At 39.1% G+C, this 26,679-nt stretch overlaps 1 protein-coding gene across 1 annotated transcript in view; it reads right to left on the bottom strand.

Moving 5' to 3' along the window:
• Nucleotides 1-3,285: 3,285 nt before the first annotated feature.
• SIAH3 (siah E3 ubiquitin protein ligase family member 3) overlaps nt 3,286-26,679 on the bottom strand; it is a 74,797-nt gene continuing 51,403 nt past the window's right edge. Inside the window, exon 2 of the mRNA XM_069972934.1 lies at nt 3,286-3,873. Coding sequence (XP_069829035.1) covers nt 3,286-3,873 — 588 coding nt within the window. The remainder of the gene's footprint in view (nt 3,874-26,679) is intronic.

The raw sequence follows: 26,679 nt of genomic DNA, 5'->3' as shown, positions 1-26,679 counted from the left end.
CTACTTTTATCCTCAGTTTGGGTGTTGTTTTGTAGCTCACTTCCATTGAACCACAACCTAGGGATAAGGGGGGTGTTGTTTTGCAAGAAAGTAGCTGGATAACCCTGGATGACCCCTTTAAATAAACATTGCAGCCAATTCATTGCTTAGAATCACTAATAGTATGGAAAAGTGTGGCTATAACAATTAATACTATTTATATAGTACCTCAGTTGTAAGATCTTAGTTCAGGCATCCATGGCAAACCTCTTAAAGGGGTTGTCTGGTAAGCAGAAACAACAGAAGCCTTCTGCTCGCCAGTGCTCACTTTCTTAGATTTCACATCTTGGAAGTAAGCTTTCCAAGATGTGGTGTGGGTGGAGCTAAGATACGATCACCGCACGCTGGTGAAACTATGCCCGCACGCAATGTCAAATAGCTGCACAGTGTCTTCAATATTGCAGAGACACTATACAGCTATTAGACATCACATGCAGGTGAAAAAGGTTTCAGTGCCGGCAGAAGATGTACAACCCCTTTAAATACACAGAGGTAATTAACTAAGCATTTAGTAGCAAAGTAAGGTTAATGGCATTTTTTTTAGTGTTTTAGACACTTTTACATGAATAGATTTAAACAGTGAATAGAAATACAGCATGGTAGGAGCACCCTTACTCTTTTTGACCAAAAAAAAGATGATGCCATGTTGTGACTTGAGGAATTGTCTGACATGCCAAGCTGGCTGCAATAAATTGTTCATACCATTTTATCAAATTTGAAACAATCTGCTTCATGTAATGTTCCCTTTAAAGGGGTATTCTAAGTAATGTGTTTATGGCCTTGTACCAAACATAAAAACCCTACACTTACCCTCTGCAAATACAAACACCCCCCTTCCCCTAAAAAAGGGCACACATTTATGTGCAAACTGAGTTTTTATGCTGATCTATGCCAAAGTGCAGGTTGATAATTCCCCTAGATGTGTTGGAAACAAAAACTCTTGATGAACTGTGTTTGCAATATTGTTTGTTTGTTTTTTTTGCATTCAAATTAGTGCTTTAAGTCCCAGCCTAACTGTGGATCTGATGAGTCAGCTGTCAGTTTGGGTCATTGGAAATGTGGTCAGTCCAGCACTAGAGGCGTTAATACAGATACAAATCTGCAACCATATTACACCCATGTGAAGCTGGCTGTAATTAGATGTTGAGTCATGGTGCGTTTACACAGGCAGATTTATCTGACCAATTTTGGAAGCCAAAGTCAGGAATGGACTTGAAGAGACAGGGAATCTCAGTCTTTCCTTTATGACCTGCACCCTGTTCATAGTCTGTTCCTGGCTTTGGCTTCAAAAATCTGTCAGATAAATCTCTACCATTAGCCAATGTCACTTGTGAGAATAACAAAAGAAAAGTGGTCAGTCTGCTGCCTCCTAAATTGAGGTGGAATCTATGTTAAATTATAATAAAGACTGCAGCCAAGTGATGAAAAAAATAGTAAAAGGAAAAGTAAAAAATTCCCCTTTAAATATTTATTTAGGTATGATAGGGATCGCACAGTAAAATATCAAATTCTGTTGATCGCACTACACTGTGTAAATGGTCAATACAACAAAGGACAGTGCACTTGGATCTGAATCTGGATTGATTGCAAGCTTGTGTAGAGACCTACCTGATGAGACTTAAAGGGGTTATCCAGCTCTACAAAAACATGGCCACTTTTCCCCCTCTCTTGTCTCCAGATTGGGTGGGGTTTCAAACTCAGTTCCATTGAAGTAAATGGAGTTTAATTGCAAACCACACCTAAACTGGAGACAAGAGCACAGATGCTCTTCTACTGTACAAATGTCTAATACTGTGAACACCTTTGGGCACCAGTGTACAGGAAAGACATAGAGAAGCTGGATTCATAGAGGGAGGCCCACAGTACCCAGAAGGATTATCAAAATTAGGGTTCTTTAGTTTGGGAAATACATCTAAGGGGCGACCTAATAACAAGGCAATTTTTTAAGCCTAAGTCTGGAGGAACAGATTATAAATGGAGGACAGGTCATAAAGGAAAGAATAAGAGTTCTCAGCTTTTCAAATTCATTACTGACTTTGTTTTTATTAATTGTAATTAAAAACCTGAATGTGTGAACATACCGCTAACCCTCTGTCTATATAGCTTATTAGCAAAAGCAAGCTGTACATATGGCACATGTAAATAAAGGCCTAGGCAGCCATGCTGTATAGGTATGACATGTAACCAAGGGGTTAAAAAAAAGTTACTCTGCAGAATACCGATTTAATGAGGGAGATGCCAAAGTTTGTGTCACTGCTTTTTAATTGCTCCTTCTTGTGGCTCATAGAGGGGGGCCCAGAGTGGGTGATACTCCCCCATGCCATTATGTCCCTTAATAACGCAAACACAAGGCTCTTTTTAATAACCCCTTTAATGCAAATATAATGGTGACAACTAGGGATGAGTGAACCGGCCGAGGTTTGGGTTCATATGAACCTGAACTATCGGCTTTTAATTCCTGCTGTCTGCAGCCTTCGTGGAGAGGGTGGATACAACCTTAAGGACCGCCTGGAAAACTGGGATACAGCCATAGCCATGGGCTGTATCCTAGTTTTCCAGGTGGTCCTCAGGCTGGATCCACCCTCTCCAAGGAGCGGGCAGACAGCGGGAATCAGAAGCCGATAGTTCAGGTTCATACGAACCCAAACCTCGGCCGGTTCACTCTTCCCTAGTGACAACCATAGACCCCGAAAAGAGTTTCTCTGCAAATTCATCTCTGCAACATTGGGTTGATTATTGTTGTTACTAATATAACCTTCTGTCTCCTAGACTGATATGACTTAACTGCAGTAACATGAAAAACAATAAGAATATTGTTAAAAAAAAAAAAAAAAAAACAAGAATAAATTACCAATTTGAATGTTTAAATAAAAAAAAATGACACCATCCTCTTCAGCCAGGAAGGATTTCTCCCCTAAGATAAGGAAAATTGGCTTTTCCCCCTTCCTCTGGATCAACAATGCAGGAGAACAGACTGAGCTAGATGTTGATATCCGTAGTTCTAACTCCAGGTAAACATATACGGACATATAAATATACAGTACACATGAAAACATACAAATATCTTCACATGATATCCTACTGCATCTGATGAGTCATAAGGTCTTCACAGAAACTAAATCTAAATACATCAAAAAGAAATATTGCTTTATACATTTTTATCAGAACAACCTTTTCCTATGTACAAGCCAAGGGAGGGTAAAAAGCCTATTAGGTTTGGATTTCCAAACACAGATGTCCGGCAAATTACATTTCAGGCTGAGTGGCACAAAGTTTGCTCGCAGTTATTGCTATTCCAATGGCCAGACTTCCATTATCGGCAAAGAGCTGAGCCACTGAGGCATTAAGCACAAGGCAATCACCATCTGTAATTATAGAGTCAACACAGTCTAAGACAGAGCGAGGACTGGATTCCCATGTCAGTCTTCTCCGGTTTCTGTTCAGCTCCAGTTTGTAGTTGAAATTCTCAGCTTGTGCCCTGGTGCCAATCAGCATCATTGTGGCAAAAAACTGCGGGTATCCTTCGTATTTTTCTTGTTTTCTGAGCACAAGCAAAAAGTGATGGCCCAGACAGGAATGAGCAATTATCCAATCCACTGGCGCTGGAAGGTGCATATCAGTAGCAAGAAAGACAATTTCTGTTCCATGTAGTATGTTTATTGTATGAGTTTGCGTTAAATGAGCGACAACCACCTCCAAGTGACCTTCCCATTTACAGGCATACAAAGGGCAAGAGCATGAAGTCAGCTGTGGGTCGTGGACCGTTTCATGGCAATGATGATGCCTGATTTGTGGAGCGGAATCTTCGGGGACTGTGCATCTGTTTGCAGCATTCTGAAAGAAAAAGAAATTACTGTAGAAAATAGGCAATAACACTCAACGTTTATGGAATCCCTGAGCACAGAAGCAGTCAGACATAAAGCAGGAAACAAATGATAATTAGAACATAGATTAAAATGGGGAAAGCAGTGTCTGCATGTAGGCAGCCTCCTGGATTACACACTGGGTGCAGTAAACTTGATGTTGTGTAATAAAGTCCCTGCTAATACCTGTCTAGCTGGAGGAGGTTTTTGTTTTATTTGTGACTGTATTTATTTGAGGAGCATACGATACATGACATCGTAGTTAACTTAACTGCACACAGAAGTGTTACTGTACACTAAAACTGTGCAATGCTCATGTAAGCCTCCATATTGTTTTTTATACATTGTATTCCTTTTTTTTATTATTAGGAACAGGAATAAATCCCAGCTTGATACATAAAAGGCAAACAAGCAAGTAATACATGGGAAGATCCCAAACCTCCTTTGTAATAGGCTCCATTCCCATTTTTGACAAAATAAATGTAGTATAAAAACAGCCTAAAGGCTTCATGTATGTGGCAAAGCCATGTACACAGACCATATGCGGCAGTACAGAGATAGAAGTCCATGTGCTGCAATGTGTTGTCTCTGTGGAAAAACATTGTATTTAGAGAAGAATAGCTTTATAAGATAGTAAACCATGATCATCTTTCCCACTTAAAACCAAGGGATCCACTGAATGCTTCCAGCTGTGACACGGTTGTCAGACAGGTCCCTACCATGATTACTATTGTTGATTCACTGTTTTGTGTTTGCACCTTGTAAGCTGTCGCCCGTCTACATTGCCTATATGAAATTTATGATGCTGTCACGTCGTGGCTATCTTGTGTTAGGGTCAGAGCAAGCGACAACATTCATGCACCAGTAAAAGATGAAAAGTCATAAACTGTGGTGGGGTCCCTGCTCAGCAGAGGGGAGATATCCTGTTGGGAGTAGGAGTAGTAGTCATCATAGTAACTAAAGTGCTACACCACAATTGTATGCACCCCCACAGCTTGGGCATTGCAGAGCATCAAGTGTAAGGAAAATGGGTAACTGGTAAAGATGAGCAAAGTAAATCTTACGAATTTAGATTTGCAGCAAATCAATCATTAAATTCGCTTCTGGGGATTTGTGAATTTGCCAGATTTAAAAACTGGCAATTTACAAATTTGCCAGATTTGCTTAGCAAATTCACCAAACATGGGAGCCGCAAATGTTAGCTTACTGTACAGTCTTTTGGCGGGAGCAAGGGATTATCCTAATCCCTTGCACCTGTCCAATCTGCTGCAAACCCCACTTTGATGTCAGCAACCGCCCCCCCCCCACACACCCTCTATATAAGGTGATTGGCTTCCTGTAGGCGGCCAGTCAGCTGTGTATAGTGGAGGGTAGGTTGCAGCAGCCAGTTAGAGCAGGGAGAGAAATACTGAGAGATAGGGACAGAGAGGAGAGGAGGGTGGATTGTGGGTGGTTTTCTGTGGGTGCGATAAAGCCAATGTCCAGAATACCAAATAAATGGGTGACTTTTGTTAATTACACTGGTCAACAAATTTTCAAAAGTTGTTTGGTTCAGAAATAAAATTATCCATTTCTTAATGATTTTTATGTGCTGAATTCAAATATCACAAGGAAAAATGTTAATTGGCTCTAGTTTCTATGACATATTTAGCCGACATATTTATTACTTCTGCAATCATAAGGAAGCAAGTTTACTGTTCATAAACTTTTGAAATATATTAATAGGAAACTTAGTTCTATCTGAAATCTACTACAATTTACAGGCATATCCAAGAATTTTTACAAATTAATTATGTTTATTGAACTCTGGACTGTAGGTCCTTATTCAATGGCTTTTCGGTGCATTTACACATGTTTTTTATATTCATACATGGGATTGTCTCTGATAACTGTCCAACAGTAATCTGCAAGCATTGATGGGTTCCATTTACCCCGATACCTTAGGCTAGGTTCACACTGCGTTTTTGCAATTAATTTTTTTATCCGTTTTTGCATTAAAACGATTGAAAACGGATGCAATTGTGTGCATCCGTTTTGATCTGTTTTTCCATTGACTTCCATTATAAAAAAAAACTGATCAAAACAGATCTGTTTCTTTTGACGGACACAAAAGACGCTACTTTTGTGTCTGTTAAAAAAACGGCTCCGTTTTGATCCGTTTTTCTTTTTATAATGGAAGTCAATGGAAAAACGGATCAAAACGGATGCACACAATTACATCAGTTTTTTGCAAAAAACAGATGAAAAAAACGGATTGCAAAAACGCAGTGTGAACCTAGCCTTACCCTGATACCTTTTTTCCGTATTGGTCATTCAAAGATGATGCAATATACCAGTTGATGATGCAATACTGATATTGCCAACTTTTCCCAGTATTGTATAACAGGCTGTGAGAAGTATAGAAAGTATGTCTATATCTTGAAAATTAGAGCAAATTTCAAAATTTGAACATCATTTTCAATCTCAGCACCCCAAAATTAGTTAAGATCAACTGTTTTCATGTCGGAACCTTTTTGGCTGTTGACCAGTGTTATACCAAGTCACTGGGTGCTGCGTGTGCATTATAGGAAGTCACAGTGAACACAGTGTATATAATAACATCTTAATGTCAGCATCTTAATGACTCACTGGGTGCTCATTTACCAATGTCCACTGCTGTCCTGGGAGAAAATATATGCCACTGGTCCACTATTGTCCACTACTGTCCATGGTGGAAACTGAATGGTTGACAGGCTGATTTACATTTTTTTTTAATTTACATTTTCCATTTTTGACACTGTCACGGCAACAGCTGTTGAAAAAAAATCACTTTTCTGTAATAGTCCCACTATCGTAGCTTTTATAGTTTGCCTGTTTTAATGAGAATTCGTTTGTAGGTGATTTGCAAACATTCACAAATTCATGAGAATATTTGCGAAGTTCACAAAACGAGTTTCTGAGTGATTTGCTTATCTCTAGTAACTGGTGTGGATCATCAGACCCCACTCAGAGTCTGAGCAGAAGAACAATGGGGACCCCTACAACCCAAGCTAGTCTCAGAGAGTTCCCTTGCTCTGATTGTCCATCTTGTGTAATTTGGATCAAGTTATTTAATAGCTACAAAACTGTGAACTGTTCCTTATTCAATTAGGATTAATTAAAGAGGAGAGACTGCCTTTCTTTATTATCAGCCATTGTGTCCTGCTGTTTGTTCTTCACTACTCCATCACCTCATCCCATATTTGCCCTATAATGTTTATCTTGCCTTGATCATAGCTATGGTTATGGTTAGTAAAGCAAGTCTATATAATAAATAGTTAAAAATAATTTATTCTTAACTGTTGCTATTGGACATCACAGACAGATACCACAAAAGGTAGCTACATACAACATCCTGACAAATGGAGGGAAGGTCCTAAAACACTCTAAATAACAAACCAATAAAAAAGGACACACTGTCCAACAATACATATCTCATTATTCACAGAATCATACATACTGTATCCATTACAATTAATATTAATTAACCCCATCACCCCTTCCCTGAGTGTGCAAAGAAAAAAAAATTAAAAGAAAAAATTAAACAAATAAGAGAAAAAATACCACATATCTTATCATTTCTCTCATTATATTCCTCTGTCTACTTATTCCATTGTTTTTTTTTAAGTTACACTCCATACTTTTTCCTCTATACCAAATCATTTCAAATCTTTTAACCTTGTTGACCAGATTACTCCAGTTATTTACAGAGGGTTGGTCATGTGATATCCAAATCCGCAAAATTAATTAAAATTAAAAATTAATTAACTTGGCTAAAAAAATAATTTCCCCTTAATCCCTCATCTGTTTTATCCTCCTGGCCTATATTTAAGATAGCCAGTTCAGATTCAAAGTGTACCTTTGTCCCCATAATATCCTCTGTTTTCTTGTATATTTTCCTCCAAAATTCCTGTATCTCAGGGCATCCCCAGATCATAGGCATATAATCAGCCTCAGTCTTTTGGCATCTGGGGCAATCTCAGGTATCTCTTCTCCCTATTTTATGCCTATTTTGCGTATATATTGAGATCTATACATAATCTTAAATTGACATATTCTATGATTACTATTTACAGAATGTGTTAAAGGGGTTGTCCAGCGAAAATCTTTTTCTTTCAAATCAACTGATATCAGACAGTTATATAGATTTTTAATTTACTTCTATAAAAAAAATCTCAAATCTTCCTATACTTATTAGCTACTATATGTCATGCAGGAAATGTTGTTTTATTTACATTCTGAAACAGTGCTCTCTGCTGACATCTCTGGCTGAGACAGGAACTCTGTCTCGGTTTTCTATGAATCCCCATAGAAAACCTCTCCTGCTCTGGACAATTCCCGTCTCGGCCAGAGATGTCAGCAGAGAGAACTGTGATAGATTGAGAAGAAAACAACATTTCCTGCGTGACATACAGCAGCTAATAAGTATGGGAGGACATGAGATTTTTTTTATAGAAGTAAATTACAAATCTATATAACTTTCTGACTCCAGTTGAGTTTAAATTAAATGATTTTTGCTGGATAACCCCTTTAATATTCCTCATTCTTTGTTTGTAATGTACCCTATATCCTTACTTCATTTTCCTTTACTTCTACTCTGTGCTCTCTCACGTTTTTGTGGATGAATACCTGGCTTTGGTTTTCCCTTGTCATGTCCATAGACTTGTAAATGGAGCTAGATATTGACTGAAAGTGCCACTGAATATGGTGGTTTTGGTGGTCTCCTTCCAGGAGCTACCCCTTGGCTGGGTCCTTCCAGATGGATATCTGGCTAGTCCTGTGTTTCAAGACTTTTAAATAAGGCTCCATGAGCTCTTTCCTCATATTTACAATCCATAAGAAAAATCCTCTGTGTGTGTCTGTATAAAATTGGAGGCAATCACAGGTACAGCAAGGGCTTATGGTAATCCATACCATCATATGACTGATCTGTACAACACAGTTTATTCGTTTAGCAGTCTTAACTCCATGAATTTTATTTTTCAGCTCCACTGTGCATTTTATTCTATTTATTCCAGTGTACATAGGCTGATTGTACGGCAGCTGCTTTATTCCTGAATGCTCTCTGCTGACATGCAGGTTATAATTCTGCGCATAATCAGTACTATTAGCATCCACCTCCTTACAATTAAGTCCTTAATTATATATGTAATTATTATAATTTCAGAGTTTAAATTCAATCTTCATCCGGTAATATTCTGATCTGAGAATTTTGCCTTGCTCAGAATAGGCCTGGCAAGAGACACGGGTATTACACACAGCCGCTGCTGCCATGCCCAATAACACTCACATCACTGGGTAAGCTGCAACACCAAGACAAACCTTCCATCTCAAAACACAAGGGAAACATCTAAGCAATGGCTTGTGGATATCTGAGTTTTCAGTTTTTGGATTGAGATCTATCTTTACAGGTTATGTAACTGTCTACATGAGATTTTCTGCTTCTAATTCAGGATGTTTGTACCATAGAGGAATCCACTGCAACTGCTATGGGACACTTGAAGACACACAACACATGGTGTGGTAGGAATTTATTGTTTTCTGCACAGGGGGAAAGGTTGGCCCTAGGGTTATCACTAATTTAGATATTATTTTAGACAAACAAAAGTGGGTCCCTATACTTTACCTACAGAGATTTCTGTAATTTCCTGCAACCCAATACGTCTATAGACAGTGCTGGCGTCTATAGGCAGTGCTGTCAGAGTGGGAAGAAAGTGCACGGGCCCTTCAGGAATTTGGGGATCAGGGTAATTAACCCAGTTTTCTTATATAGAGGAAAGGATGGAGGTAACCAATGTAATGGCATGCCCTTATTTCCTAGTTTGGAGAGGTGATGTTGTCGGTCCCGTTTCTACATATTATTCCCATTCCTTGTCTTTTATCATTCCCAGTACAGAATAAAATAAATAACGTCATTGCTTCTACAATACTGTATTTTATACTTTATTAAAAAGTCCAGATAAATAGACCCAGCCTGGAATAGCATCCAAGACATTCCCCAGATAAGAGAAACTTCTAATTATTCTTTGCCGGCTTGGTGGGCATTGACAATATGATTAATTTAACATCCTTTGGTAAACAATATAGTGCCTGCAAACCACCAGGGATATTTTCATTTTCTGAAATTTTCATAATGTCACAAGATGAATGCCAGTCCTCACATCTAATACACTTACTGTAATTACTTCCACTAACCAAACTCTTAATGCAACATTAGCAATTAGACTAATTAAAAATAATGAACTTTCCTTTGCATTCTACTAAACCTCTTAGTATGAGTCAAGGTACTTAAGCTCTCCATGACTTAAATGTTTCTATTAGGGAGCTGCTTTTGAAATACCCTCTAAAATGAATATGACAATTAGAATTGGAAATGTTAACTTTAATACATTAGTTCTTTAGAAAAATGAAGATGATTCAACATTTACATTCAGTGAACCATTAAATCTGGTAATTATTGTAGCATAATTCATTAACCTTTAACAGCGAGGCTAATAGCAAATAATGGCAAGGTAAGAATTTGTTTTTCATTAAAGCCTATAATACATAAATAAATACAGATAGCTGTATAGCTAATGCATATTTCTAGCTCTAGTGCTTGGCCGTTTTAGAAAGTCTGGTGGTAACTAGTTGGTGTTTGTGCATCGCTATAGAAATGAAAGCAGGATCTAGTGTCACGGTAACAGAGTAATGATGTCCTTTTTTACTCCTAGTTTAAAACCAGTAAACAATAGCATAAGCAAAACACTCCTATTGAGAAGCTGACATGTTTCCATTGCGGCATGCACCCTTAGGCTATGTTCACATGTTGTATGAGACCGGCCGTTCCGTGACCCCGGCTGGGTCACGGAACGGCCGGTCTCTGGCCGGATCATTTCGGCCGGTACTTAAGTACTGGCCAGGTGATCTTTCCGGCCACAGAGCTGTGATGCGGGTGCATCAGAGCGCGCCCGCATCAGAGCTTCCCATAGCACACACTGAAGCAAGCGGCCGGAGCCGCTTGCTTCACTGTGTGAACTGAAAGGGCTTTCTGCGGCCGGAATTCACTGAATGTCAGTTTTTTCCAGCGCCGCATGGGATCCCGGCCGGAGTGTATAAGATGTGTATACATTCCGGCCGAGATCCCACTGAAAGTAAGGCTATGTTCCACCCTCAAAACTATGGCCGTAGTTCTGTGGCGAGAACTACAGCCGTCATTTTACATAGTGTGAACATAGCCTTACTCTTGAACTATACTTTTGCACTTGGTTGGAGTGGTGGACTTTCTTTGTATTTTTGTATTTATGGTATCAGTGATTGTGCCCACCAGAGTCACGTGTTCTGTATTATGACCACCCCTAGTATCGACTATGATGTATGTATAAAGTATTATGGATATTAGATGTGACCTGTATAAAACCAAAAGGACACTACTAGGGTTTTACTTGGGGCGTCACTAGGCTGCACAACACTGTGCCCTACTAGTACAGAAGCTAGTGGTATGGCCTGCGGTATCAAGAAATTTTGGCAACCTGACAGTTACATAAAAGAATGAATGACATGCAGCATTACACTGTGGGCTGCACATCCTCCTTTCCACCACTTTAGTGTTACGGGCAGGGCTGGCATCAGCACAGGGCTTACCCGGGCAAGTGCCAGGGCGCAAAGCACCTCTAGGGGAGAGCAGCACAACAGAGAGAAAGAGGAAGAAGATTGAGCTTTAAGTGCTGCGTGTCTGTGTTAATCACAGAAACCTGGAGCCAGCCCTGGTTACGGGGCTTCTTGTAACTACTGGGTCAGAGAGGGGGGAAAGACCCAGCTCAGTAGCATGCAGAGTTGACTGTGCTTCCCTCCTCTCAAACACATTCCTGTCTTTGCTCCTGACCTACAGTTACAAAGTCATATGTACCTGGAAATGATACTAATAAAAACTGTTTTTCTGTAAAAAAAATAAATAAAACCGATCTCTGTGTAGAAAAAAATTAATAATTTAGAGGTCTTAGAACATGGTGACACAATTATTTATGTATTATTTTTAAATAAAATGTGTTTAAAACACATTTAAAATATTTTTAAAAAAATATTAACATTATTAAGTTATAGCTCTTAGAATGTGATCATGAAAAAAATTACAAAAAAAACAAAGGATCAACTTGGCTTGGAAACTAAGAAAGCAAATGACCGAAAAATTAATCAAATTCTACGGCAAAAAATCAAGGTGAGCACCAATTGTGAGCTGCGTTTCCATCCCTGTGTTTCTGGCCTTAGTATAAAAGTATAAAAGTGAAAGTAGACGCCCATGTCAAGTCCTGGTTTACACACCTGAGGGCCTGCATCGGAGACCACTATCTGGTAGCCAAATCCCAGGAGAAGAAACCATGCCTGCAGTGGCTGGTACCACCTCCTCCTAGCCATAGAGTTCCTCAAGCCGCCAACATTTTCCCACCTGTTCACATAGTGGCAGTTTTTCCGCAGAAACCAGCGGGTGTATGTTCCAACTATGATGGCTCTACATCTACAAGTGCCCATTTGTGTGTGCCATCAGGAGTGAGAGGATGCCAGAAGTCTCAGGGGCCAGAGATCCAGCCTATATGTCCCTGCATAAGCAGTAGGGCCAATTCCCCGATTATGGATAACCCCTTGCACCTGGGCTTTTGATGTAATGTACAATGTGCAGCTGCCACTTTAGACCGGGTTTGTACAAACCAAACTATTTGCAAAATTCATAAATTCCGGTTTGGGAAGTTTGGTTCGCTCATGTCTAATTTTGTGCCAAAATTGTGACACTTCCTCTGTCTACATTGCTCTTACCACTTTTCAAGTGGATGGGGCTTGGTGAATTTACTGCAGTTTATGGCAAAAAATTCCATAAGTTATACCAACTAGCCCATAGATATCATAATGTAGCACATTGACACTGAAAGATAAGCAAAAATGAATGCATTTAATGCATCTTGCTTCATAGTACTTTCCCTTTTAGACCTGCAAATTAAATGATGGTCATGATAAATTCACCCCTATGACCTTTACTTACACAAAAATAATATGCGCGATGTGTCAATATCAATATGAACCTATGATTTGTCTATGGGCCATCATACTATGAAGAAAAGCCAATAAAATAATGATACTAATATTTTTATGATAATATATGTATTAAAGTTCACTGCTTTCAATGTGTTAATGCTTGTAACTGTAAAATCTCAGTTATCTATCGGCTTATTTGGTTACACGTCCTGTATGCAGCTAGCTACGATAGCTTGCAATATCTCATTACCATTTTTCCATTTTTGCAGTACTGCAAATTATATTGTGGTCTAATGTAGGAAAATCAAAGCACAACTTTGAATACCAGAATCTCATGTTCAGGTCCCTAAGGAAAAATGAGAATCATAACAGATGCATTTCATATCCAAATGGTATTGCTGCCCTTGAGGCATTACACTGATAGCTTGTGTTCTTGAAAACAAATTAATGGAAAAGTCTTTTCCACTCAATCTCTTGACTGAGGATGATATGTAGACTTACTTTCTAAGTTTTCAATGCAATTGAATTGATAGAAAGCATTTTGTCTGGATGTGATTTGTTTTTACGGTATTAATGTTATCTTTGATATAAGAATATGTCACTTATAAATAAAAGTGAAGTGTTTCATCTGTCGAGTAGAGAAGGTCAGTAACCTGCAAAGTGTTCCTAGAAAAAGGCTTTTACACCATATATATATATGCTCTGGACAGGGTTTTCTGCACTATTGTAATTGAAGCATCTTCAATATTTTATCTGGTGCCATTTATCATTCAGTGCATGAAAGAGTATTTATTTGTGGACTCATAAGGTAAAAGCATGCCCCGGAATATTAAGTCAACACACATATATACAGTACACAGACATTTCTTGCTCCGTTCTCAAACACTTAAATAGCTGGTGTCCATTTAAAACTTTTTTGTGGTAAAAAATAAAATGAAAAGCAGAATATCTGAGCCATATGCCATATGTTGTTATGCTCCTTGCTCTGACAAGTAGGATTCATTTATCAATTTATTCTGTCATTCTTCTTCAATCTGGAGTTGTCTTTATCCAATGTCATATTTATTATGGTGGTATGCACTGGGAATGAAACCACTGGAGCACCACTTGGATGGTATGTAATAAATCTCCTTAAAGGAGTTGTCTGGGAATGTAAGAATCGGGTGGGTTAAAAAAAAAAGCAACATATATGAGTTGCCCTCTTGGTCTCTGCAAGCTGGCTGGGAACTGGTATAAAGGGTATTCCCAACTTGTAAAGTTATTCCTTCTTACCCACTGGGACCCAAGAATAACAGACATTTCCCCCCAAACAACTAGTGTGCATCGCGTGTAAACATCTAGCGTTTCACTCAATGTCTGTGGGGCTTCTGAACATTGCTTAATATCATTTTGGTGAAATGCGTAATGTCCCACAATATACTGTAGCTTTGGATGCTGTCAGTATGATGAATGTGATTACTCTAGCTGATATTGCTCTATTGGGGGGAATAGATTACATTTTCCCAGTAATATTCCTTCCAGTTTGTGGTGCACTGGACTCTGCCCCAAAATTTGCACCAAAAAATCAGAAACCAAAGATTACCCCAGAAAAACGAACACCTGACAAAATTGAATTACCACAGGACATTTAAAAAAGAAGTATCACATTTCTGCACACAAATAAGCCTTTAAAACTGTTGGAAATATTTTGGTGACAGGAAAAGGTTTACAATATGTCAATCAAATATACAGCGTGCACCACTTTCAATAATCATTTATCCCCCAATGTGTCACTTGGTTCCAAGGGTTAAATTGCATGATAGAGGACTTTATAATACAAAGATTTAAACATGACTTGTATAATGCTGGAAGGGTAGGAATACTGCAATTGTATTAAGACAGTATCACATGAAGAGTATTACATGTGTGCATGTTACGGACACATACAGCAAACTATGGGGCGATCCAATCTGTTCACATTTCAGTAAGTTGGATTATAATTATTTCCACAGCATCCTTACAAAATAGACTTTATTATCTTCTTCCTAAAAGAACAGCAATAGATCACCAGAATATCTGATGATATCGGGAATGGGCTCCTTTGCTGAGCTCATCTTTTAATATACTTGATGCATTATTTTTTTGGGGGTCAATGAGTGTAATTAGCATTGGTCCAAGTTAAAAGATCTTCCCTGTGCAGACATTTAAATAAGGTTTAATAGTGATCATGAAGAATTGCTGTCACAGGCAGGTGAAATAAAAAATAGATTAACTAGATTAAGGAGTTAGCCCTGCTAGGAGATAAACAGAGCCTTTTGATAGAGCTCTTAGTGAGTACAGATCAGTATTATTAAGAAAAGGCGGAATGATAGGAGATTGTCATTAGCTATACCAATTGCAATACGTATTAATTGGTGCTTGATTTAAGCTGACCCGCAATGGAAGGATATTCCCTTATTTTAGAATAAAGCCCTTGATAAAAAAGTGATTTAGAGCAGCAGAAAAAAATGTATGTAGCTGTGTGATTTTGTCCTGAGAGGCAATTATAAATGTGGAAATTTAGCAGCAGTGTTGTGGCAAAAAGTAGCAAATTTGCTTATTTGCGAACAAAAAAATTTGCAGCTTTTGGTTCCTGATCTACCTTTCAATTGATAAAATGTGTATGGCAGCAAGGAATCTAAAAATAATGGTAAGTCTTACAGGTCAATAATAATATTGATCAAGCTAACGCGAAACGTGTGTTGGGGAGGAGGAGGACCGCGCAGTCACCGGACTTGAGGTATACCGTGCACTTTTGTATATTACCTATTTGGAAGCTGGTTAGTCATTGTCGCTGTCACTTTGTACATGTGCAACTACTTCAGCTGCCCATTTTTCAGAGACTCTGTATATAGCGTATTTATAGTACTGTGCACTTTAGTATATACCATTTCAGCTGCTAGATTTATGTTGGACACTAGGTCCTGCAGCACTGTGCACCTTACTAATTGTGTTCTCTGTCTGGGTGCTTTACTCTATTAAGCTTCCCCTTACTGTCCAATCATGTCCTGGTGATCTCTGTGGCCCACCTATGTCCTTTGTGCAAATCTGTCAATATCATTTTCTTGGAATTTTAAAATATGTGTTTTTATGAATGTTATATGAATTTTTCAATAAAGTATACATTGTTTCTTATATTTTGATGTGAGCTATCAGTTTTGTAGGAATTTATTGTATTAGAGATAGCCTGGTATACATATTCTGGTCTGTGTAGGAAAAAAAAACAATAATAATATAAGTCAATGTGTTCACATGTTATCTCCCCATATAGTTCTTTTACATTGGTAAATGTTAATTGCTAAGACATAGGGAGTCTTATTAGAGATTTAATAATAGGAGGCAAATGTTCCTGTATTACTGTTATCTAATGTACACAAATGCCATGATAATGGTGGCTGTTTGATTTGCAGAGATTAAACATTTAACTAGTTTTACCTCATGGGGTAGTATAATGTGCAGCTATGCCACAAGATTTAAATGAGTTATCCAGTGATACAAAAACATGGCCACTTTCCCCCTCTCTTGCCTTCAGGTCAGTTGTGGTTTGCAATTAAGCTCCATTTACTTTAATGGAACTGAGTTTGAAATCCCACCCAATCTGCAGACAAGAAAAGTGGCCATGTTTTTGTAGTGCTGGATAACCCTTTTAAAGCCTGATCACTTGAAACACTATGCTTTATGTGAGTCCATTTATATAGGATTTCCTGGTCTACTAAAGGGTTTATATTAATATTTATTATATAGTAATGATTTGATGTGCTGGATGACGTAAAACATCAGCGATAACTAAGGGCCCTATTACACTAACAGATATCTGACAGATTATCTGACAGATTTTTGCAACCAAAGCCAGGAATGGACTATAAACAGAGAACAGGTCATAAAGGAAAGACTGAGATTTCTCCTCTTTTGAAATTCATTCCTGGTTTTGGCTGTAAAAATCTGTCAGATAATGTCTCACATCTGTTGGCGTAATAGGCAGCCATCATCCCATCTTTGGAAGAGAAGCGACTATGTTCTCCAATAGTTTCTATTTGGAATTTCATTTGTTATACTTCATTTAATTGTTTTCTTTTCTTCTGTTTCTATTCAATCAGGATATTGTGTCAAGACATAATGCAATGTATGTCGCGCCTTTATGCTATGTTCTCACTAATGGTAACGTACCATCATTTATTGGGAAGAGTCTGCCATCTATGACAATTATTTGCTGCTGTCATTATCAATAGACAGACTCCATTTCCCAATAAGTTATGGCACGTTCACATAGTGGGAACATAAGAAGAAAATGGTTCCAGGAATCATATTCTTGTAGTTTGCTTTGCTTCTTATTATCTATCATTACATACAGGGATGAGTAACTATTGTTATTGCTTCTTAAAGTGACATTGTTGGTAGTCTGTAACAGTTTGTTGACATCTGGTAAGTATGACAATATTATAGAGGAATTATGGCTTTACAGCTATGAAGTGGTCTAATAGTCACTGTGATTTTAAATGCACGTGATCACCAGTACCCAGAAAGGTCTCCTATATGAAAAAAGAGATGTAAAAAGTGTGTGTGTGGGGGGGACACACAAAAATTACCACTTTACTAATAGAATATGTTTTATGATTGGACTAACAAATAAAAACCCCAAACAAAATCTACATGTGTTAGGATAGGGACAGGGAGACACAAGGACAGGTGAGCCCTAAAGCTGGCACCCACCCCGCTGCCCCTACCTGCTTGCCTCAGATGCCCTAGGTGGCAAACGGACAACTGGACGGCAGTCCCTGATCTACTAAAGTGCAACACTAAACGAAACAAGACAGACAAAACACAATGAGAGCAAGGTCAGGAATCCGGGTCAGTAACAGTAGAGCAGTGCAGTACAAAACGTGTCCAAGGGGTAGTCGATAAGTCAGAAGCCAGAAGTCAAGTTACCAGAAATACAAAGCAGGGAAAACACTTGATCCAGATACACTAGGGAACTAGGCACTTTCACAGGCAGGGGGTGGAAGACAGAGGAGGATACTTATGCAACCTGTAGTCCCAGCCCCAGGTGTGATAGGGGCTGAGGCTCCAGGTCCTGCCCAGGTACTGACAGCTGACTGGTGTGTCAGCTGTCAATCAACAATCAGTGATACCTACTACAGCTTATGCTGATCAGCCAGGGGAGAGCACCCTGGCCACTGCTTCAACAAGGAGTAGCAGAGCAGAGTTAGTGAAAAACATGCACAGCAGACCGGCTGCTATGGACGCCGTCGTCGCGCCCCCAGCAACCGGCCTGAGCGTTTATTCCTAATCCTAACAACATGTTTCGAATTACCATATAATCTATAAACCTAATGGATTTATTAAAACTACACCTAGAAAAATCATTAATGAAACTACACAATAATTACAAAATATTATGCAAAGGCATGTGCTAAAATTATGTAAGAAATAGTACGAGGAGAGGTCAAATCTCTAAGCACAGTCAGGCAGATAAGTTCACACAATGTATGACAGCGTCACAGAATGACCGTTGTCTGTGAAGTTCAAACCGGATGAACATTATCACTTTCAAATTGAAATGCGGGCACATACAGATGTGCCCGCATTCTAATAACCCATAGCAGGCAATGTAAAGTGCGTCCGGAGCCAGATTTTACATCTGCACTGTCAGTTTTGTGTGGCTGCTATTCAATAAATAGCGGCTGCACAAAATTGACGTGTCAGTTTTCTGTGCGGCCACATGGAATCCCAGTCGGGGTGTATACACTCTGGCCGGGATTCCATAGAAAACATTGCAATGTATGTTTTCAATAGATAGCAGCCGGTGTTGTAATCTGTCATAAGTAATTGAAAAAATACGTTTTATGAACCCAGCCTCATAATGTAAGGTGCAAATCACAATCATGCACTGAAAAAGTATTTAATAAAAAAAAATCTGTGTTTGTGATATCTAATGATATATGGTATATGGTACGGTATAATAATCGACTTTAAAAACACACATATACCCAAAGTATACTTTTTCATAGTGCAGAAAAATGACCTTCATCTCAGAGCCCCATGTGTTTCTACCCAACAGCTTACTGAGGTAGTACTGATATTTATGTGCCAACACCAAGCTCTCGACAGAAATACCCCATGCAATAATTCTTCACAATAGCAATATTTATTTGTCTATTTACTTCTGTACTACAATAAATATCCTGTCTATTTCTTTGCTATAACATATGTGTTGTGCTTGTTTTACAAATTGACAAATTTATATTCACTTAAGACTCCTATAAACATTAGAGAAAGTGAGCTCAAATGGTTGTCTTATATGTATGGGCTCCCCTACCTATGGATAAAAGATCAAGTATTTTGAATTTTAACACCCTTTCCTTTTGTTCTCCTTGATCTCCTTGATGAAAGGCCGTGTATGTGCATATAGGATGGGAGTTGGGGGGATTCATCAGAGATTACAATTTTGAAGGTGTATGAAAATATGTACCATAATTCACAGCCTGAGCTGCTGAGTGTATTCCCTCTGAAAATAATGGAGTGGAATGCATGCAAAAATGAGAGTATATATATATATATATATATATATATATATATATATATTTGAAGAACAATCTCAGAAGGTTCTACAGTTTTTCAGACCAGGGCTAGTTCTCTTCATAATAACTGAACAGAAAAAATATTTTTCAAGATTTTTTCAAGATTTTGTAAAAGGTCAAGTGTTATCTAAAGCCAAACAAATAAAGACACAATTCATTATTGTGGTTATCAGATATATATTTTTCCCTTTATACAAAATGCTCATATATGATACACCAAATAAAAGCCAAGACCAGAAAAGTCAACATTACATATTACTTGTGTCAATCTCTGCAGACTATCCCCTGGGTCCACTGTTTTTTTTCTCTCCCTTCTTTCCTTCTTTTCCCTCTCCTTACTTCTTACTCTCTCTCTCTCTCTCTCTCTCTCTATCTATCTCTCTCTTTCTCTCTCATTCTTCTCCCTGCCTTTTCTTTCCCCTTCCCTATCCACCTCTCCCTCTAACTATTATCGGCCCAAATAGAGAAGACTATAGGGGAACCTGTTCAACTCTCGTCACCCTCGATCTCATCCACAGGGACAATGCTAGTTTTATCCTTTATTAGACTCTCTGCTTATTGCAGCTCTATGCCATTTAGTTTTTATTAATCTATTTACATACATGACATTTATTTCTTAAATCATTTAAGCATAACTAATGTGGGGCGCATCATTCACTCAAACAATCAGTCTTCCTCTTTTCTCCTAGAGGAAGATCCCCTATTTCTCGTCAGGTCTGTCCTCTAGTGCAAGAGTTGATCATTCATTCATTTGATTGTTGCACCACTGGTATACACCAGGGAGATGTTGTAGATTCACCCCTTCTCCCTGCCGTACATCCGATGGGTGGGCAGGGGGCATGTGGCCTGATTCATCATGATTTAAATCTACACCTGCACCGGAAGAAAGGGGTGCAGGCATTGTTTTTTTAAACACTGAGGTGAAATTTATGATTGTTATGCCTCTGGCGTACAGAAGTCGCAGATTCACCCCTTCTCCCTGACGTATACTTGCAGTATCCACTGCACACCCAAAGGGCAGGCAGGGGGACGCTGCAAGGTGGGGAGGAGGCATGGCCCCTTTCCATGCCTAATTAATTATGAATAAAATATATACCTGGAAAGGGGGTGGGCCCAATTTAAGATGCAAATGTCTTTCTGGAAAAATTCTGGATAAATGTGATTCTTGTCTAATAACTGCTGTGAAATTCTAAACTACATTGAAATTATGTGATACAAGAACGCATATCTAAAATAATTAAATGTGGAAAAAAAAATGATGCCATTTTTGAATTTGTGCCTGGCTTAGTAATAAATTATACCATGCTATTAACAAGTTGGAAAATGAATCGTTTGCTACATGATCCTTTGCCAACAGTTACATAACCCTCAGTAAGAATAGGCCACATTTCATCCCCAGAAGCCTAAAGTTCCAGATGTAAACCTAAATTCCCGCCAACCAATCGCAGAGTTTCCTACTATAAATTCAAAGGCAAGAAATGTAAATCCTTCTAATCTTTGCATTCATGTCTCACTTACTGTCTTCCCTGCATATGCTAATGGGATTTTGTAAAATCTCTTGGATGAAGCAAATCTCCTTGGCAAAGCCTTAGTATCCACATCAGAAATTAAGTTATCAAAATGAAGCCACTGAGTGAGAGCTTTGCTAACACCAGGATCACAGGAATACTTTTAATTATGGAGAATAATTCTGGGGCTTAATTTAAGAACATTTGACAAATGGTACAGACAGATATCTTTAAATAAGTGATGGGGACACTGCTATTTATCACAGCTCGCACCGAACATTTGTCAAAGTTGTCATGGACCATTTTATGTATTTATATTAATGAGGCACAATTTTAAGTAATACAAACATATCTGCAAAGATAAAGAATTGAGCAGATGGCAAATCTTTCTTTCTGTTACTATAAAGGCACTGGGAGATGTAATTACTCTGAATATTTGCCAAGATAATCACTAAGATATCTATATCTTTGTACATATTGATCAACCACAAGATTAAAACTAGTGTCCTGTGGTATCTGACACAAAGATGTTAGCAGCAGATCCTTTCAGTCATGGAAGATGGAAGGTGCGGCCTCCATGGATCTGATGTGTTTTTTAAGTACATCCCACAAATGCTCAGTTAGATTTAGATTTAAGGTAGCTTCACTTGTACCAGATCCGCAGCGGATTTCACGCTGCGGGTTTGCAGCGAGGTCTGCTGCTGATCCATGTAGTGTGAAGGTCTATGGGTTACATATCCGCAGCAGAATTTTCCGCAGCCAGCCCCTTTAACCCCCCCCCCCCCCCGCCACCCACAGCCCTGGCCCGAAGCATACATTACTTGCTCGGCTCCGTGGCTGCAGTGAACTCCCGCCTCCCGTCGGTCCCCATCAGCCAATCAGTGCTGTCGTGCACTGATTGGCTGATGGGGAGTGAGGGGAGCCTCACACACAGCCGGGGACAGAGCAGGTAATGTATGCTTCGGGCCGGGGCTGCGGGGGGTTAAAGGGGCCGGCTTACATATCCGCAGTGGCATGAAAATCTTGCTGCCGATATGTAACCCCCATAGACCTTCACAGTACATGGATCCGCAGCAGATTCGCTGCAAACTCACAGCGTGGAATCCGGTCAGGTCACGCATTTACCCATTGTTCCTGCCTTCACCCCTAAGACTTAATTCATCAGGTCCATTGTATCATGCATGTATCCATGCCAATGAAAATTTAGCTTGCACTGCTGTTTGTGTGTGCCATGTTATTTATGTCCAGAGTATGTAATGGTATTATTAGTATGTACAATTTATGGCTATGTTCGCATAGCAACGAACACTGTTAAACTGCCGGCCGCCGGGCTGCATTTGGGACTTTAATCAATTCAAATCAATTAACCATTTACTTCAATGTCCGCCACACTTTACATTGTGTGAACAGCTATTATTTTCGGATCCTGAAATAATTAGGCAGGTACATTATTTTAACACCCGTTCTAAAGAACAGGATATAAAATAACAATGTGTGAACACAGATATGCAATGCCACCCCTGCAGTAAAGAACGGACTCTGATTCCATTGCAATCAGTGTCTGTTCTGTACTTAAAAAAGAACAAAGTGTGAATATAGCTGTATTTTCTGCATATGGTATATTTGACATTGTTATTCTGACTTTGCAGTACCATTTTGCTCAATGTTTGCTGTTTTGCAGGGTGTAGAAATGGTATTGCATTTGTTTCATCAGTTCCCTATCCTTTTTCTGCACTATTATTGTACAGTCTGGTCTAATTTAGCAGGTCTCTAGGATTTACTGATTCACTGAGCAATGTAGAAGGGAAATGGCATTTCAAGGAGCACTGAGAACATTCTGTTTACATGGGCCCCAAGAATCAATTCCTTTGGTGAGCCCAAGGGACCCCAGTCTGACATTGTTCACCTATAGTGACACTATAAACAATGAAGAAACAGGAACAGACTCAAGGTGCCTCCTACTGCAATACGACTTAAAATAGAGAAATAGGTTATATCCACTGTTGTGTGTCCGGTGACATCCACTCAGCTGTTCTAGTTGTGCTAACAGAGGCACAATTCTCTTATCAACATTTATTTGATATCCTTAGGGACTGCGGTCACAAGTACTCCAGATATACTGCAGAGTGTTCGGTCACAGAGATCAGACACAAACCGAACTCAAGGGCATTAACCTGCTAGCCAAGGTGAAAAAATTCTACCAGTTTGTGCAGGGCGATATACCGACAAAAATGAACAAGATCATGAGTATTATTTTCAAAAATGCCTGCAAAAACAATAAAAACATACTATTTGTCTAAAACACATGTCGTGTCTGAACCAGACACTTCACAATATGCATTCATGGCAGTTGAATGCGGGACTATTTTAGGGCATTTAAAAATGAAGTTCAGGAATGGTTGCTTGTGACCTTGCTCATATTTGTCAGGATCCCGTTGCACACAAACAGGTTTTTCCCCTTTTCTAACAGGTTAATGCCTTTGGTTTCCATTTGTGTCTGACCACTGTTTATACACAGAGATGGGTCATCTGTCTTGCCTTGAATTTTAACTTGAGTAAATAAAAAGTTTTTTGTAGTTGAAGTTGTTCTCTGGTGAAAAAAAAATTATCAAAGTTTTTTTTGCACAAATTTTTACAGATTTGTCAGGAAGTGGCATATTCTTCCAGTCTGACACAGTGCTCTCTGCTGCCACCACTGCATGACAGGAACTGTCCGAAGCAGGAGAGGTTTTCTATGGGAATCTGCTGCTGCTCTGGACAGTTCCTGTCAAGGACAGAGGTGGCAGCAGAGAGCACTGTGTCAGACTGAAAAGAAAACTCCATTTCCCGTTGGACATAAAGCAGCTGATAAGTACTGGAAGATTTGGGATTTCTAAACAGAAGCAATTTACAAATTTGTATAGCTCAAACCAATTGTTTTAAATGTAACCCCTTTAACCATCATGAATGCACAGTAGTATACAGCCTGATGAAACAGCTCAGACACGAAAGGTGATAGAATTACACATATTGCGTTTTTTTTGTATTTTAATACATTTTTAAAATAAAGTTCTTGAGTGAATGTTTGGTGTCATGCTCATATTTGTCAGGATAGCACTGCTCACAAGCTGGTTGTTTTTCTTGCCTTGTTTTTCCTTGGCTAACAGGTTAATGCTCATGAGCTTCATTAGAGATAGGTAAGAAGAAGAATCTGTCTTTCCTTGAATTTTTATTTGACTGAATAAAATAGTTGTTTTTTTAATGTTTCATTGGTTCTAGATCTCTTAAGGTCATATTACATGAAACAATTTTCAGGGGGAATTGAGCGCCAGCCTGTCACGTTTGCACTCGCTTCCCCTTCATTCCTGGCTCACTGACTGTGCTATTACAAGCATAGGCAACAAACAGAGAGGAGTGGGAGGGGCCGCAAAAATGATCCTTAGATTCTTTGGGCTGCCCATTGAAGTCAGTGTCAGTCTGCTGCCTCCGCTCCTGTTACACAGTGCAACAAACAGCACACAGTCACTGACCGTCACGGTCAGCTGACATTGTGCATGGTTGGCTGATTGTTTAACATGCACTATTACACTAAATGATTATCGGCCTGAATGGTTGGTAATTGGCCAAGTAAGGTCAATAATCATATAGTGTAATAGGGCCTTTAGTTTTAGAGCCCTTTGTAATCCAGGGCTGGGCAGCAATATGTTTCATTGATTACCTTTGGGGCCATAAAGCAGACCACAACAACACTAACAATAAGTATTTATGGTATACAAGTCTTTGCATTTCTAGAATAGTGCTGATTTATAAATGGAATGGGTAACAATACAACAATAGTAATATTATATACTTTAATGGGTATCTGTCTTCAAGGTCTTCTTAGTAAAAACAATAGTGTTTAGAGGGGCATCTCTAGCTTTTCCACATTACCGTTATCAAAAAAAATATGCATTTAATTCAATATAAACTCTTTGGCTACAAAACATGAAGAAGATAAGAAGATATACTCCCTTTATTTAGCTGTTAGTTCTGTTTTCTGAGCACATCCCATTTTTCACTGGCTGCCTTTAGTTTAGTAGGGAAATTAAAATGATATAGAGCTTTAGCTCGTTATTGAAATTCATTTCCGTTCCTCCTGGCACATGAATGATTACTGACCTATGATACTTATTAGAGATTGCACTGGGGTCACCTCATTTGTTTTCTTAACACCAAAAATTAAAGGATGTTATAGCCCTGTCATTGGAGCACAATTTATAAGGAGGTTGTGTGTCATCTTTATTAGGAATTTTAGCGCAGTCAGAAGGAATGGTATCTGCAGTGATTAATATGGAGAGGGCTAATGTAATGCAGAGAACCAGTCTTCACCCGCAACATTATTCAGGATAGCAAGTGTTTTATTCATAATTATAGTTTCATATAGTAGAAATGAAGGCACACAAATAAAAATCACACACAAACTGATTAAAAGGGATAATATATTAATATAGGACATGCCATTATGTGCAAATAGCAAAGCTTTTAGTTTCAATTATTAAATGGAAAGTAAATCTCATTGTAGATTAGTGACTAACCACTTACTGAAGTCCCCTCAACCATAGGTCTCATTCAAGGGTTTTCATGCAGTTAAAAACTATTAAAAAAATAAAAAACAGCTCCTATACTGTCATTCATGCATAGAAATTTCTAAAGGTTGTCCGGCGGTCAACCTTTTTAAATACATTGCTGCTTGGACATATAAAAGAATAAACATAAGGACACTTTCCTGTCTGTGCTCCCTCAGTGTCTTCCTCTGGAGTAACCAGTCTCTGCCACGGACTGCAGAGCCTCCACTTCCAAGATCTCTTCTCAGGAGTGAGAGTTTACCGCAGGGCTGTCCCATCTCAGCCATGTGACGTTTGGATAGCTTTTATCTATATTTTTTAGGGTGCGGGATTAACAAAAAATTGTCATTTTGGTTATTTATTTTTTTTTAATGGCGTTCATTGGGTGGTATAATTAATGTAACAGGTTAATAGACGGGGTCATTACGGATGCAGCAATACCAAATATATTATTTATAGGGGGTCGTTTATAAAGGTAGGGTTGGTGAATGTGTATATTTATTTATTTATTTTAACTATTTATGTATTTATTTAATTCATTTTTAATTGATTAGTTAATTAATGTATTTGTGTGTTTTTTTTTTCCTACTTTTGCAGATATATATATTTATATATATATACATGCATTACAGCACATGATGTGTGCTGTAATGCATGATATAGTGAATGAGCTGTCAGCTTTACAGCTGACAGCTCATTCAAAGCTGAGTACTGGGAGGGAGCCAGAGCCGGATCCGGGCAGGGGTGAGCCAGGGGAGGAAGAGGGAACTGGGGGGGACAGGGAGCGGGGGAGCCGAAGCAGGAGCGAGGGGGGGGGGGGAGCACATGTGAGTGAATGGGAAGCCAGATCGGGGGAGGTGGGGGCACAAGCGCACGGGGAGGGGGGGCCGGATCGCATGGGGAGGGGGGGTGGATCACATGGATGGGGAGGGGGGAGGCGGATCGCATGGAGAGGGGAGGGGGCCGAATCGCATGGGGAGAGGGGGCCGGATCGCATGGGGAGGGGGGGGCGGATTGCAAGGGGAGGAAGCAGGATCGAGGCGGGGGGAGCAGCAGCACGGAGAGG

The sequence above is a fragment of the Dendropsophus ebraccatus genome, chromosome 5 (assembly GCF_027789765.1).
Source record: "Dendropsophus ebraccatus isolate aDenEbr1 chromosome 5, aDenEbr1.pat, whole genome shotgun sequence".
Classification (NCBI taxonomy): domain Eukaryota; kingdom Metazoa; phylum Chordata; class Amphibia; order Anura; family Hylidae; genus Dendropsophus; species Dendropsophus ebraccatus.
This window is presented reverse-complemented; position numbering and strand designations above follow the sequence as displayed.